Source organism: Pholis gunnellus (assembly GCF_910591455.1).
Source record: "Pholis gunnellus genome assembly, chromosome: 20".
Classification (NCBI taxonomy): Eukaryota; Metazoa; Chordata; class Actinopteri; order Perciformes; family Pholidae; genus Pholis; species Pholis gunnellus.
In genome coordinates, this window is record NC_136547.1 from 12351357 (window position 1) to 12364400 (window position 13044).

The 13044-nt window shown below is 42.1% G+C and overlaps 2 protein-coding genes across 2 annotated transcripts; one reads left to right on the top strand and one right to left on the bottom strand.

Annotated features, from left to right (window-relative positions):
• Positions 1 to 1700: 1700 nt before the first annotated feature.
• usp12a (ubiquitin specific peptidase 12a) lies at positions 1701 to 7181 on the bottom strand. The gene is made up of 9 exons (XM_079181308.1): positions 6797 to 7181; positions 5748 to 5828; positions 5448 to 5661; positions 5085 to 5320; positions 4655 to 4731; positions 4054 to 4137; positions 3756 to 3953; positions 2898 to 2976; positions 1701 to 2800 (listed from the first exon to the last, which is right to left on the bottom strand). Exons 1-9 carry the CDS (start codon positions 6842 to 6844, stop codon positions 2699 to 2701), a joined length of 1119 nt encoding a protein of 372 aa, XP_079037434.1. The 5' UTR covers positions 6845 to 7181; the 3' UTR covers positions 1701 to 2698.
• Positions 7182 to 7460: 279 nt separating this feature from the next.
• Positions 7461 to 10433, top strand: rpl21 (ribosomal protein L21). The gene is made up of 6 exons (XM_079181713.1): positions 7461 to 7521; positions 8098 to 8176; positions 8327 to 8388; positions 8674 to 8786; positions 9895 to 10045; positions 10309 to 10433. Exons 2-6 carry the CDS (start codon positions 8110 to 8112, stop codon positions 10396 to 10398), a joined length of 483 nt encoding a protein of 160 aa, XP_079037839.1. The 5' UTR covers positions 7461 to 7521; positions 8098 to 8109; the 3' UTR covers positions 10399 to 10433.
• The last annotated feature ends 2611 nt before the right edge of the window (positions 10434 to 13044 follow it).

Sequence of the window (13044 nt, forward strand, 5' to 3'; positions counted from 1 at the left end):
CGTCTGAAAATGACACAAACAAGCAACCTGTTACGATATCTTAGCTGGATATAAAAGTCTTGACCAAACCGATGAGGGCCAAAAATAACTTGTCTTTATTGTGTGTTTTGGTTCATCAATTTCATGCACTGATGACAGAAACTGTGGGGACTGTTTACCTCCTGCTCCCACCCCACCTTTGTGCAGGCCACTGGGTTTATGATGACTTAAAGACACCAGAGTTACTCATTCCACAACTGTCATATAGATCACATGCTCAGCCTGTTGTACTGTACGTAGGCCTGTGAATGCACATTATGCAGAAGAACAAGAACGAAAACCTTGAACTACAGCAAAAACGAGTCTCTTTAATTCAGGCGTTTCCTCTTTTAGAATATTAATACCCGGCACGGCAATAGAAATGTACATTTTCGCCTCCAGACAGTTCATGCATTTTCCTCTGGGAATTGAACACGGTGACTATATAACAGACCTACAGGGTACACCTCAGGGGAGTAGCTTAATTTATGAACAAGGGAAATTAAAGGGGATAATTAAAAAATTAAAAGATAAAGCAGGCTTTTGTTGCAAATTTCAGGCCACACTTCTTAAGAGATATCGATACACCGGCACCGGTAATAATTCACGCCGCTGTCGGGAGACCAAGTGCCGTGTTTTTATTTTTACATAGCAGAAGATAACCGCACCCGTCATGGAAATACGGCCTCTAACTGCATAAATGCATCTCACGCCGGTTAGCCATATGGTGCTGCTTTACCCTCTCTGCACCTTGCATCAAGAGGAACACAGCGGCTGCTCCACGTCAGCAGAAGGATGCTGGAGAAAAATATATAAAATAAAATAAACTAAAATATAATTCATGCATTGCAGCCTACCTTGACTCTGCGAGGTGAAACTTCCCGTCTAGATGGAAGAACGACAGCTTTGTATTGCCATGTTATCGATAAGGACGGTGCAGCCCGGAGAGGGAGAGAGAGAGAGAGAGAGAGAGAGAGGGGGGGGGTGGGGGGTGGTGGTGGTGGTGTTGGGGTTGGGGGGATGCTGGTCCTCTCTGCCTCAAAGCGGGGATGATGGAAGAATAAGAAAAGAGCGCGGAGCGGCTCTGCCGTTAACGGCGCAACGCCGTGGACTGCGGCTGTGCAGAGAGCAGCGGCGGAAAAGAGGAGGTGTCGAGGATGATAATGAAGGAGGAGTCCCATGGGCCAGATCACCAAAGACCGGTTGAACTCTGTTAAGGAGGTAAATGTCTAGTCGTTGTCTCGAGGACAAAGACAGGTGTGTGTGTGGAGTGTCCAGGTATCTAGGCTATATGTCCACGTACCTGTAGTCGCGTATTCCAAATAAAACACTTTCTTTGAAAAACAGGCCTGTTGCAACATTTGTCATTCCGCGTGATGAAACTTATTTTGGCTCACCTGAACAAAACTGCACAATGCATTTAAACTGGTGTTTCAGATATGGAGATGTTGGATGCAGAGGCTCTCTTTCCTCCTGCGACGCCCTTCTATTCTGGTCCTGTCTGTGCTATTAACAGCAACCCTGATGTGTGTCACCCCCCCCCTCTCCTCTCCTCTCCTGTCCTGTCCTCCATCTTCTCCGCCTCATCTCTCCATCCTTGCAGCACTGCCTCCAACAGAGACCTCTACCGACGAGGACCTGATGGGGGACTTGTTGATGAAGCATTAATGTCTATTGTGTGCAGTTTTATTTACAAAGCACCTGCTTTATGGATCTGAATGGATTAAAAATAGCTCCTGTTGCAGCAGGAGAGCTGGGCTACCAGGCTACACCGCCGAGGGGCGCTGTTGAGCCCCTATGAGTCATCAGTGCGCACCTGTAGAACACAGAAAGGAGAGCACACCCTGCCTCAATCTTACTGGCTTTATTTCGTTTTCTTTAAAACAGAAAATAATCGCTTTACAACAGGCCTTTTTCAAGCAAACCCTCACATTAAACTTGCCAACACCTACAAAACGGTATCAAAAGTGCACCATAGTGTTAATACATCTTCTCAAGGTCTAACGATTTCCAATGATAATATTATCTTCTTGTTATATTTATACAAATACCATTCTGTACACTGTAGAAATAAACAACCCAGTGTGTCCCCCCCCACCTCACCCCATCCTCCTTTACATCTGTGATCAAAAACATGACCCACTCTCGGTAAATCCCAGTGCAGAATAACAGTGTGGGGGGTGAAGACACCAAGCCGATGTTACATCATATGAATTATTAAATACCCGTTCAACCCCACACCCAAAGAAAAATCGAATATGCCACTCATACGACCAACCAATATCTGTACAACCCTCATTCAACATCTTTTTTTTTTTTTTTTTTTTAAAACAATCTTGACACAGTTTGCATTCATTATCGTCTCATTGTCCAGGCGGCAGCAGCAGCGTCCAGAGTGAAGGGGACGAGGTGGAATGGAAGGACACGGGAGGAGGAGGGGGAGGGCTGGTCGGGGGGAGGGCTGGTCGGGAGGAGGGGGGGAGGGGCTGGTAGGTAGGAGGAACTTCCACGGCTGAGCTGCAGCGCCAAGCGCTTAAAAAGCACAAGAATTAAATACAGCTGTGCGGGCAGGTGTGACGCCGTGCGGGCTGCTGTGGCGTGTTTACAGTCCGCCGCTCCTCGTAAAGAGGGAACAGAGCCTTTCTTCTGGTTTCTGTGGCAGAATCCGGCTGCTCCACGTTTAGTCTCTGGACTGGTAGAAGAGGATGTAGCCCGACTCTGAGTTCTTGGAGATTTCAGAAGTGAGACCGTAGAACTCTTCTATGGCCTGTGCATCGATTTTCTGCAAGAACAGCAAAGACGATATACAGCGGGGTCAAAAACTACACAAGTACTGTGAATACTACATCAAATGTAAAAATAGAAATGAACTCGCTTACCTCTACAATATCATCATCGAACAGCAACCAGAAGTCATGACTTTTCACAATGGCAATGTAGTGACCCCTGTTTGGCCCACTGAAAAGAAAAAGAACATTTTATTGGAGCGAACTTGAACTACCGTGATATTACTACTTGAGCTTTAAAGGCCCTACACACCCATGGCCTGCCCACACAGGTGTTTCCACTTATTGTGCCTGATTAGACTCCTTTGCAGGATTGTGTAAACACCATGTTTGATTGACATTCCTCTGGAAACACCTGTGTGAGAGTACGAGCCTTTAATGAAACACAAATCTGTGCAGCTGTGAACAAAAACATGTTATATGGTAAGCATGGAATGACCCGTATTCAGTACGGTTTTACTTAAGCACCAACATGACATTACGACAACTGAAATCCCTGATGATATGTGGCCTAATATCATGACATCAATTTCATTATATGCCTCCCTGCTCTGAAAATAACCGAGCTAAAAGGAGATGAGAGTAAAGCTCAAAGGGAGAGAAGAAGATTCAGACAGATAACTCCCGACTCATTTGCTCAACTCCAAATAAGTTTAGTAAATTATTTCTATTCATGAAGGCCGGGAGTCTGTTTTCAGCCTGCACGGTGTGCAAAGCAGGGAAACACCTTGTACAAACACAGACAGAACAAACACCCACTCACACTGGGTCAAAACCAGCGCTGGCAAAGAAAGTGCATCAATGATGGATGAGGGTCGGTGTTTTCTCCCACTCGCTGTGATTTACATTCTAATGTACCTTTATTCTAGTGCCAATGGGTTCAAATGCATTTTATTATTAGAACAGTAAATGGTCCGCCTGTCTCTGGTTGCTGTGTGATCACCTACACACCTCCCACAATGCACCACCACAGCGACCAGGTCGTAGAGCCTCTCCGGATTGGTGGCGTCCCCGGAGGTGTTGAAGAGGCGGAGCTCCAGAGGGAAGACGACGCGATAGGACAGCTTGGTGTAGCGCTGCAGCTGCTCCATGTACTTAAAGCGCTTCAGGTGCAGAGCCAAGATCATCGGCAGCTTCTTAACACGCATCCTACGTCACAAAAGTTACAGAGTCACACACAATATCGAAACTCTCAACCACGCACAGAAATGCATCAAAGCACAAAATCAGAATGAACCTGTGTACTGACCTCTTGTGTGCCTCCTGCTTGCTTCTACATTCTTCACAGTAGTATTTGTACTCACTGCACAGAGTCTCTGTGTTACTGAAACCTCTGAGAGGAGCCACAAAGAGGATTAGTTAAACCAGAGGTCCACATCAACAAATGAATGAGTCAATATTAAAACACTACGTTCTCGTCTATTCATTACAAATCCAGCATCCTCAAACAAACGCCACACGTTAAGAGCACTTTTTGCAATCTTCTTCATAACTAAAGATATAAAAAGGGTCCAACCGTACCACAGATTGCAACCTCTGAATATGTTACTACTTTGTAAGTTAGACTCTTAAAATAAGTAAAAGCCACAATGCCGTTCAACAGAGACTAGTTCTGTAATACTAGTAAACATTTGTCCATTTTTGTAATAATTAAAATGGGTGGCTACAACATTTTTGGAACTAAATTCTGAACCAGAACTGCATTTTCATACAGATTGAGATTTTCTTCATGAATCAAATTAAAAAAGGAAGCACTTAAGAGAAGCTGGAACCATCACATTTCTGTCAGTGAACTACTACTACTACTACTACTACGTCTTCTGCTCTGCTTCTACATGTTGTGAATTTACCTGAGGCAGTGCGTGATGGAGGTATTCTGTTCGACATCCACAGAAAGGTCCAGAAAATCCTCATCTTTGCTGCTTATCTGAAGAGGAAAAAAAGGACATCAACATAAGCAAAAAGCAGCTAAACTCAAATACTAGATAAATATGTCTGCCTGATGAGTCCGGAATAAAATAACATTGGGCTGTTCTCTTGTATTTGCCTTAAACATTGTTTGCACTTACACCGACAGAAACTAACACACAAACAACCTAAGCTTTTCTTTATCCTTGTGCCAAGAAGCTTCATCTGTGTATGTTATCTAATCCCTCAGCAGCAGGACTGTTTGATTTGAAAACATGTTTCAACAAGACTCTGGTGACACACAGCGGAAGACGTTCGGTGTGAGCCACTTAAACCTGCCCCTCATGTGAAAACAGCAGTGAGCCATCTTACCGTTTCACAGGTGAGGCAGCGCGTCTCATTGGTCAGAGTGCCTTGGAAGATCTCGTGGACCCAGGTCGGAGCGGGCGTGGCATTGCTGTTGTTGTTCTGAGAGTCCAACGTGCCGTTGGCAAGGCGGCCGTTGGTCTTGTCCTGCTTTCTCTCCTCCTGAAGCAAGTCGGCAATGGTGTTGAGCAGGTAGTTCAGGAATTCATGGGCATCCTGCTGCATGTAATTGTCAAACAGCTCTGAGGAAGAAAGTGCAGAGGGGGACTTTAGAGTTCCAATTCAGCTATTTTTAAAAAGATTTTAATTGTTGATTAGTCACTTTGCTGCAGCCCCTTTTGAACACATCAATCTTCCTAAATCTCTCACCATTCTCTTTGCGAAGCCGTGTGATGAACTTCTTGGGCGGTATGACGCCCACTTTCCTCTTCTGGTTGGCAATACTGTGAAAGAGGTCGGCCAGGCAGGTGAGCAGGTTCTCCTTTCGCCGAGGCTGACTGCGGTACGCCAAGATCTTCTCCCGAAACGGTCGGCAGAAGTACAGAGCCTGCAGCACCGAGTTGCAGTAGCAGGTGTTTCCAAACTAAGAATCACATATGGAACGCAGTGTGAGTACCAGTCAGGTGGAGAATGTATACATAGCGGTGAATCTGCACATCATTCACTTACATTGACCAGGCCAAAGTAGTGCTCATTGACCGGAAACTGCTCAGATCCAATCTCTTTCTCCAGAGCAGAGGCATTGGCGCCCTGTAAATGCACAGAGCAAGAAAAAGAAGACGGCGTATTTAAGTTCAGCTATTATTTTGGACAAAAAAACAATGGATGCTTAAAAACTCCCAAAACTAGGGACTCTCCCCTACCACCTCAACTCTGCCCTTGTATGCCATTAGAGCTAAAAGCAATCATCTTTAAAAACGACAGTAAAATGAGGCTGTGCAAGGCTAGTGCTAAATCATCCAAAATGAATTTTAAATGTATGTATGCATGCATGCAATTAAATGTATGTGATTGCAAATACGGGTTTTCAGAATAGAAATGATTAAAACGCAGATGTTTTTTTTTAAGTGGAAACGCAAATCCCCTTTAAAATGTGGAATGATTAATACAGTGCGATGCATATAGACAGTAACAAACTGCAGATTTGACATGGACCTAGCGGGTCCACAACTGCGCAGCTAATGTTCAGCCATGTCGTCATTGCTTGCGTTAATACTGTCTGATAGTAAAGGCCAACACGTCAACGTAATTTTTTTTCACGGTTTCTCTAACGTTAAGTTACACATACTGCAGATAATCCGTTATCACTCATTACCCAACCAGGTGTTAGCATGGTGCTACACTGGTTTAGCTTCGCGTTAGCTAGTTAGCTTCACGTTAGCTAGTTAGCTGCGAAGCACAGCTGCAGCAGGTGCACTGTCACTGTACACAAAGAGTCTGGGATACATGCTAACCAAATAAATAGTCAATGTAGGAGTTGATAAAATGTCTACACTAAAGAATGTCCATCTACTGTCGTTAGCGAAACGACTAGACCGGAGAAAGCAGTGGGTGTCTGCTTGCTTTGCTATGGTCGGAAATACGCTTGGATAGCGCTGACACCAGAATTAACTGCTTATGTTTAATAACACGGTTTGAAGGCCCACCAGAGTGCAGCAACTGTTTCTGTGTCACCTTGTAGCCTGAGTCATGCTAGTTTGAGACTGTCGTGTACTCACCATGGTACAAAAAGAGGCAAATTTGGAGACTGTCATTAGGATTTCCATTCGGCTAGCGCCATCTTCAACTACCGCCGCGCGCTGACAAGACTGGGCTGGTTCCCTCGTGAGGCAAGGCAAGCGATAATGCTGAGCTCGCGACGACAAGGTCCAACGTCTGAAGAAACCGAGAGCATTCACTGCTTGTTGTTTCCGTCTTCAGTTAATCACGGTCGGCAGTGAACAGTAAAGCGGTTCGCTTTGTTTTAAGTTATATAGTGTCACACATTTAGACACGCATAAGCTTCTAAGAAAAGCGCAGTTGTCGAAGCCAAGTTAAATAACGTGAAAATATTTGATATAGTAACGTAACTATACGTCATTTGAAAAATCAAGCTTAGCCTCACGGAACTTTTGCGCATGCGCATCATGAATAGCAGTGGAAAATTATCTGCATCTTTCTTTTTTTTAACAATTATTGCATTTTCACCAGCCTGATCATATTTCATCTTTTCTTGTCATTAGTAGACTGAGTTCCACACTAAACTATAAAATCACAGAAATATATAGATCATAACCATAGACTGCAGCATAACACTAGGTAGTAGTAATTCGTGAATGAGCTGATTTATTTGGTTCAGGCAATATCGCAGCCTGCCCTGCAGTCTATGGACAGTCACTAGGCGGAGTTTGGGGGTCTTTCAATCTCTCTTTCCGCCATACCCGCCATCTTGTAGAGACCGGGGGTAAGATCCTCTCCCTGTTAATTGTTTTTTTTCTACCTTATTACTATATATTTCATACATAGTTAGATTAAAAGATGTCCTACGGGTTTTCCTTACATCTCAGTGGGTTATTAAAGCTTGAAAATCGGTGTATCGAGGGATATATTCCGTTGAATGTGAGCACGACCAGCAGCGTGGCTCTCCATGCGGGCCCTTTTAGCATACACAGTGTTCTGCTGTTACACTCAGTTGCAGCCGCTGTAACGTTTATAACGTGACATTTGTCGTAGGTATTCGAGCGTTTTCGACGAAACTAAACATTGCAAATACGGTGCTCCTTAGTGGGAGAGTGCTTGACATTTATCTGGTTGCGAGCCTTTGCATAAGTATATCTTCTCCTAGTCAGTCGGTGCAATTAGCGTTGATATGTGTTGAATCAAATTGAAAACTGTGTTTACATTACACTGTGTGCGTGTAATGGGGATGAATTAAGTAGATGTTATAATGGATGAATGCCATTTCCCATCTGTTGAACATTTACACTCGAAGAAAGCTCAAAGGTCTTGTCATGACTAACTGAAGTGTATTTTCTCTTAGTAATCAGGCATCATGACGAACACCAGAGGCAAGAGGAGGGGGACCAGGTACATGTTCAGCAGGCCATTCCGCAAGCATGGTGAGTACACTTTTAAAGACATTTTATGTCCCACCACACTTTGAATGCAATCCCCTTTTTACTAATGTAATGGAGGAAATTTGGTATTTAGGGTTACTGTCAACTCTTTTGCTAAATGTCATTAATTGATTGGCTTTATTTGCTTCACAGGCCCAATTCCTCTCTCTACATACATGCGCATCTACAGGAAGGGAGACATCGTTGACATCAAGGTAGGTCACAGCATGTGTGTTGGCTAATATCCTTGATTGGGTGGTAATGAATTAAAACTGCATTGCAAATCAAGATATACCTAAGTTACAGTAGATTGAAGGGACTTGGGCAAGGTGCACAGTCATTTTCTAAATTAGAGCAACGTTTGTTTTTGAGACAGTTTTACTTAAACTCACTGTGGAACTTATGAAACACTTCTTGGTTCCGTACTGTGGCGACTAACGGTAGCACGGTGACTTTGTTGTTGCTGAATAATAAATTGTAACTTGCTATTTTCTTTTCAGGGCACAGGTACCATCCAGAAGGGAATGCCTCATAAGTGCTACCATGGCAAGACAGGACGTGTCTACAATGTAACCCAGCATGCTGTTGGCATTATTGTCAACAAGCAGGTCAAGTAAGTAGGAAGTTATTTTGTGATATCTGAATGTTCATACTTATGTAACTTTGAGCTTGGACACACCAAAATGACTTAAAACTCCCTCAGGCTAATAAACTATTATTTAAAGACTTTCATTCTCGTAGTGAGGATCACGCTTTGTGATTTGTTGACCGGTTCTCAAATGTTAAACCCACTGAATCTAGATAACGGTGGTGTTCGGCCTGGGCGACATGGCCAAAATCTAGACTACATCTTATCAAAACAGGCTGCATACTCGAAGGCCAAACTCATAATTTATACATGCACATCTTGGTCTGAATCACTTGCATGTAAGAGCATTATTATATAATTAGTTAAAATCAAAGTTAGCTGTAAGAGAGAGGTTTTTAGAGCTGCTTTGTTTACATTCAGTGTCGTTGCAATGGACATGTAGTGTGTTAACGTCAAACATTAATACCTATTGGAAATACACCGCTATACATGTTATCTGGATTGTGCATCGCTTCTCTAGATTTCATTCATCCGTTAGTCGTCGAATGTCGTAAAATATAGTATTCGTACATACGCGGCCACAAATCAAACTCTGTTAACAGTTATGTGTACCAAAGTTACATTAATCTGTTCTTTACATTTATTCATACCATTTTTACTGCAACTTGTAAATCCTGGCTTCAGTCTTTGGTGTGTCCTTGCTCAAACTCTTCATCTAGAACAGTAGTTCTCAAAGTGTGGAATCAAATGATGTGGAACTAATGTTTTGATGTCTTGAGTCTTTTTCCTGCCGGAACAGTTAATGTTATTGGCTGTCACAATAATGGTGTTAGTTCAGTCTGTAGGTTTACAGAACTAACAGATATTTGACCGGAAAAAAAAATCTAAAAACAGGCAATTTGACCCCATCTTCACTTTGCCACAAGGATTGTTCATGTCCTCAGTGGTCATTCACGTGGGGGAAAGTATTTCATCCTTAAGCACCCCAGTCTAACTCCTGTTGGACCTGGGGCTGTACTGAGGAGACAAATGCAGATATTAAAACGGCTTTACTTTCTATTTTGAGCTAAAGCTACCTGGAGTTTTGCATTTGCTTTTGATATGTACTCATTGATGTTTTCGACTGTCACAGGGGCAGGATCCTGGCCAAGAGGATCAACGTGCGTATTGAGCATGTGAAGCACTCAAAGAGCAGGGACAGTTTCCTGCAGCGCGTCAAAGCCAACGAGGGCAAAAAGATGGAGGCCAAGCAGAAGGGCACCTGGGTGGAACTGAAGCGACAGGTATGAAATGAGCCAGGAGTGTTTTACCACTTCTTAAAGCAGAAATCATTATGTCATGGTGAATTCATTCAGTTGCAGTGATGTTTACTGTCACTTAAAGTGTAGCTAAAATTAAAACAGATCATACTTTGTGGACTATTAAATGGGAAAGCATAAAAGTCCCAATGGTATGTTGTGAATGAATTAAGCATAATAGTTTAGAAAAAACGTGTCTGTTTTCATTGAATATTATTATTTGATCGTCTAATATTCTTTCTCGACAGCCGGCTGCTCCCCGTGACGCTCACTTCGTCAGCACCAAGAAAAACCAGCCACAGCTGCTGGAGCCCATCCCCTACGAGTTCATGGCATAAAGTGCTCACTAAAATAAAAAAATATTTGTACACACGCTGCTTGCCATGTTGTCATCTGTTCACACATTTTGAATTGTGTTAAGTTGTCATGATGTGCTGTCACTCAGTGATGATTCTCCTCCTTTTGAGTTTCAAATGAAATCAAACACACTTTTATTTCACTGGCGATCTGAGAGTGACGGCACACATGTCACAAGCATCTCACGTCCTCGCACACAGACCTGTCGGGTCTACAAGGTTTTTCCTCATCTGCACCGTCAATAAGCAGCCTTTGCCTTCTCCTCACTGACTTGCAGCAATGAAAGGCCTTACACACAGGTGTTAACTTCTCTGAGGTCTTGCTGTGTTGGTAAGTAAAGTTCAGTTAACAGAACATCTTAATCAAGCCTGTTATGTCGTTACTGAAGGCATATAAAGCACAGTAATGTAATTGTAGCTGAATTCCATCGAGCTGCGTTAGTTTTTCCTCTGACTCTTGAGTAGAATGGAGGCATTGTTAATGTCATAAGACCTCACTCTGGATATGTACAGACCACAACCACTCCTGTTGGATCTGTTAAAGTAAGATGGCCTACGTTAGCATTCATGTTTGAATCAGAGTAGAGGTCCGATCAGATACAGTAGTTAAAAACACCTGTGTGTTTGTGCAATACTCAGTCAAGCTGATATGAAACAGCGTTTCAGAGGGCTACTTGTAGTTGATCCTCATTAACCTGCCAGTGGGCGAGCCACTACAAACTCCTGCTGTTGAGTAAAACATCGCTCAATCCCACACAGCTCTATATTGAACTCTATTAGAGGTCCTGAGGTTTAAAAATATGCCATACAGCAGCCTGAATTATGGAGATGATAAACGAGACAAATAGCTTATTGGATGTTATAACCAGAGTAAACTGTCTACGTCCTATAACCTGAAGTAACCGTTTGATACAGAGATTGTATGTTATGCTACAGATAAATAAATTGATTGATGGTTGATCAGTGACGTGTTGGCCAAAGAAAATATATAATTATGTATAAGTCTGGGCCTCTAGTAGTGGATGCCATAGGTAGAGTTTCTACTGAGCAGTAGGTGGCAGCGTGCACCAGGATGTGTGTCGAGCTTCAATAAATCAGTAAGAGTAACCTTGCTGTAGAAAACTGAGATGGAATGTTATTTATGGGGATTAATGATCAAAATTGTGTTTTGTTGAATTGTGAACCATACGTTGTCGAACACCGTCAATAACCTAACACCAAAATATTCACTGCTGCTCTTATTGAGGATCTTTTGTTGTATCTGTATATATCATCCATCACTGCCAAGATAAATACAACCATAACCATCCAGTCCATATATATACATTCAGTGTTTATTTCTTTGCACTGTGTGTATTGTTTACAACTGACAGAACACTCGACTTACTATTCAATTTAGGTCTTATTTTATTGTTGGTTATTGGTGCTTTTTGTATATAATATGTATGTAAACGCCTACATTTTTCACTACTTATGTGTGTAATAGTCCTGTCTATTCTGTATTTATTTGTCTAGCTTTGTTGTCCTTTTGCTGTTTTTTCTAAGTACATATAGAGAGATTCCTTGTATGTGCACACACACTTAGAATAAATGTGATTCTGATTTTGATTATAACCACAGATATAGTTTATCTCTGACTTGTCGCAAGTTAAGTTGACATATGTTTAGGTGTTGAGGAGACCTCGATTACCACCGTGATATTCCCCATCTACATCTACACAACGTATTGGAAGAATAGACTAATATCATTTATATAGAACTTTTAAAGGGAGGAGCATAAAGGGCTTTCCAATGCAAAAACAGGATAATACAATAAAACCAAATGCTTAAAAGGAGCTACAGTTTTGACTGGACAGTCTGAGGATTTGTCAAAACAATTCTGTGAGTTGCAAAATTTACATTTTATACAAGAGAGGAGAGACTAGCAATTTTAAAAACTCACATTTAATTAATCAAAATAGTAACTATAGACTAGCGTAATCCACTTCTGAGATCAAATTACAACATGAAATATTGTATAATGTTAGGTATGTATCTCTAAATATTTCTGTGTCATCTACTGCAATTTTTAAAAACCTTTTTGTTGATTGGAAATGAGTCGTAGAAGTTATAGCGGTTCTTAATTTAAGGTCACATTTTGGTGAAATTCTTATGTTGTTTAAATACATTTTGTTTTTTTTATTCAGTTCTTTTCTCTGAATAACAATAAAATCCATATAACAGTCATACCGGTGCGTGTGTGAGATGAAAACTGCCTATTATAGTGTGTGTGTGTGTGTGTGTGGACCACTTGATGTTTGCTGTTTAATCAGTGGAGGCTGAATGGCTGGCTGGTTATGTGACAAATAGGTTATCTCATCGCACCTCAGTACTTTACCCAATATTTACACAAATTAGGACCAGTGTACAGAGATAGGGAGCAGCTGACAGGATGAAGTGTGTGTGTGTAGTTCAGGACGGAGAAATCAGTCTCAGGATTATATTTCATTTCTGTGGAAGCATCACTTGAATTTTCGTGGAGTAGAAAATATCCCATATATGTAGAGGAAGCGAAGTCTCTTAAAAAAAAAGAGGAAATACTCTGAATGAATGTTGCAATCTCCTCCTGTTGAGTCTTTCTTCACCCTC

Bases quoted from the DNA above. Each gene is read 5' to 3' on its own strand.
- usp12a (XM_079181308.1), bottom strand. From the start codon at position 6,844: ATGGAAATCCTAATGACAGTCTCCAAATTTGCCTCTTTTTGTACCATG. The intron at 5,321-5,447 runs GTGAGAGATTTA...TTTCTTCCTCAG, and splicing joins ACGGCTTCGCAAAGAGAATG to AGCTGTTTGACAATTACATG. The intron at 2,801-2,897 runs GTAAGCGAGTTC...CTGTTCTTGCAG, and splicing joins TCGATGATGATATTGTAGAG to AAAATCGATGCACAGGCCAT.
- rpl21 (XM_079181713.1), top strand. From the start codon at position 8,110: ATGACGAACACCAGAGGCAAGAGGAGGGGGACCAGGTACATGTTCAGC. The intron at 8,177-8,326 runs GTGAGTACACTT...TTTGCTTCACAG, and splicing joins CAGGCCATTCCGCAAGCATG to GCCCAATTCCTCTCTCTACA. The intron at 8,787-9,894 runs GTAAGTAGGAAG...CGACTGTCACAG, and splicing joins ATTGTCAACAAGCAGGTCAA to GGGCAGGATCCTGGCCAAGA.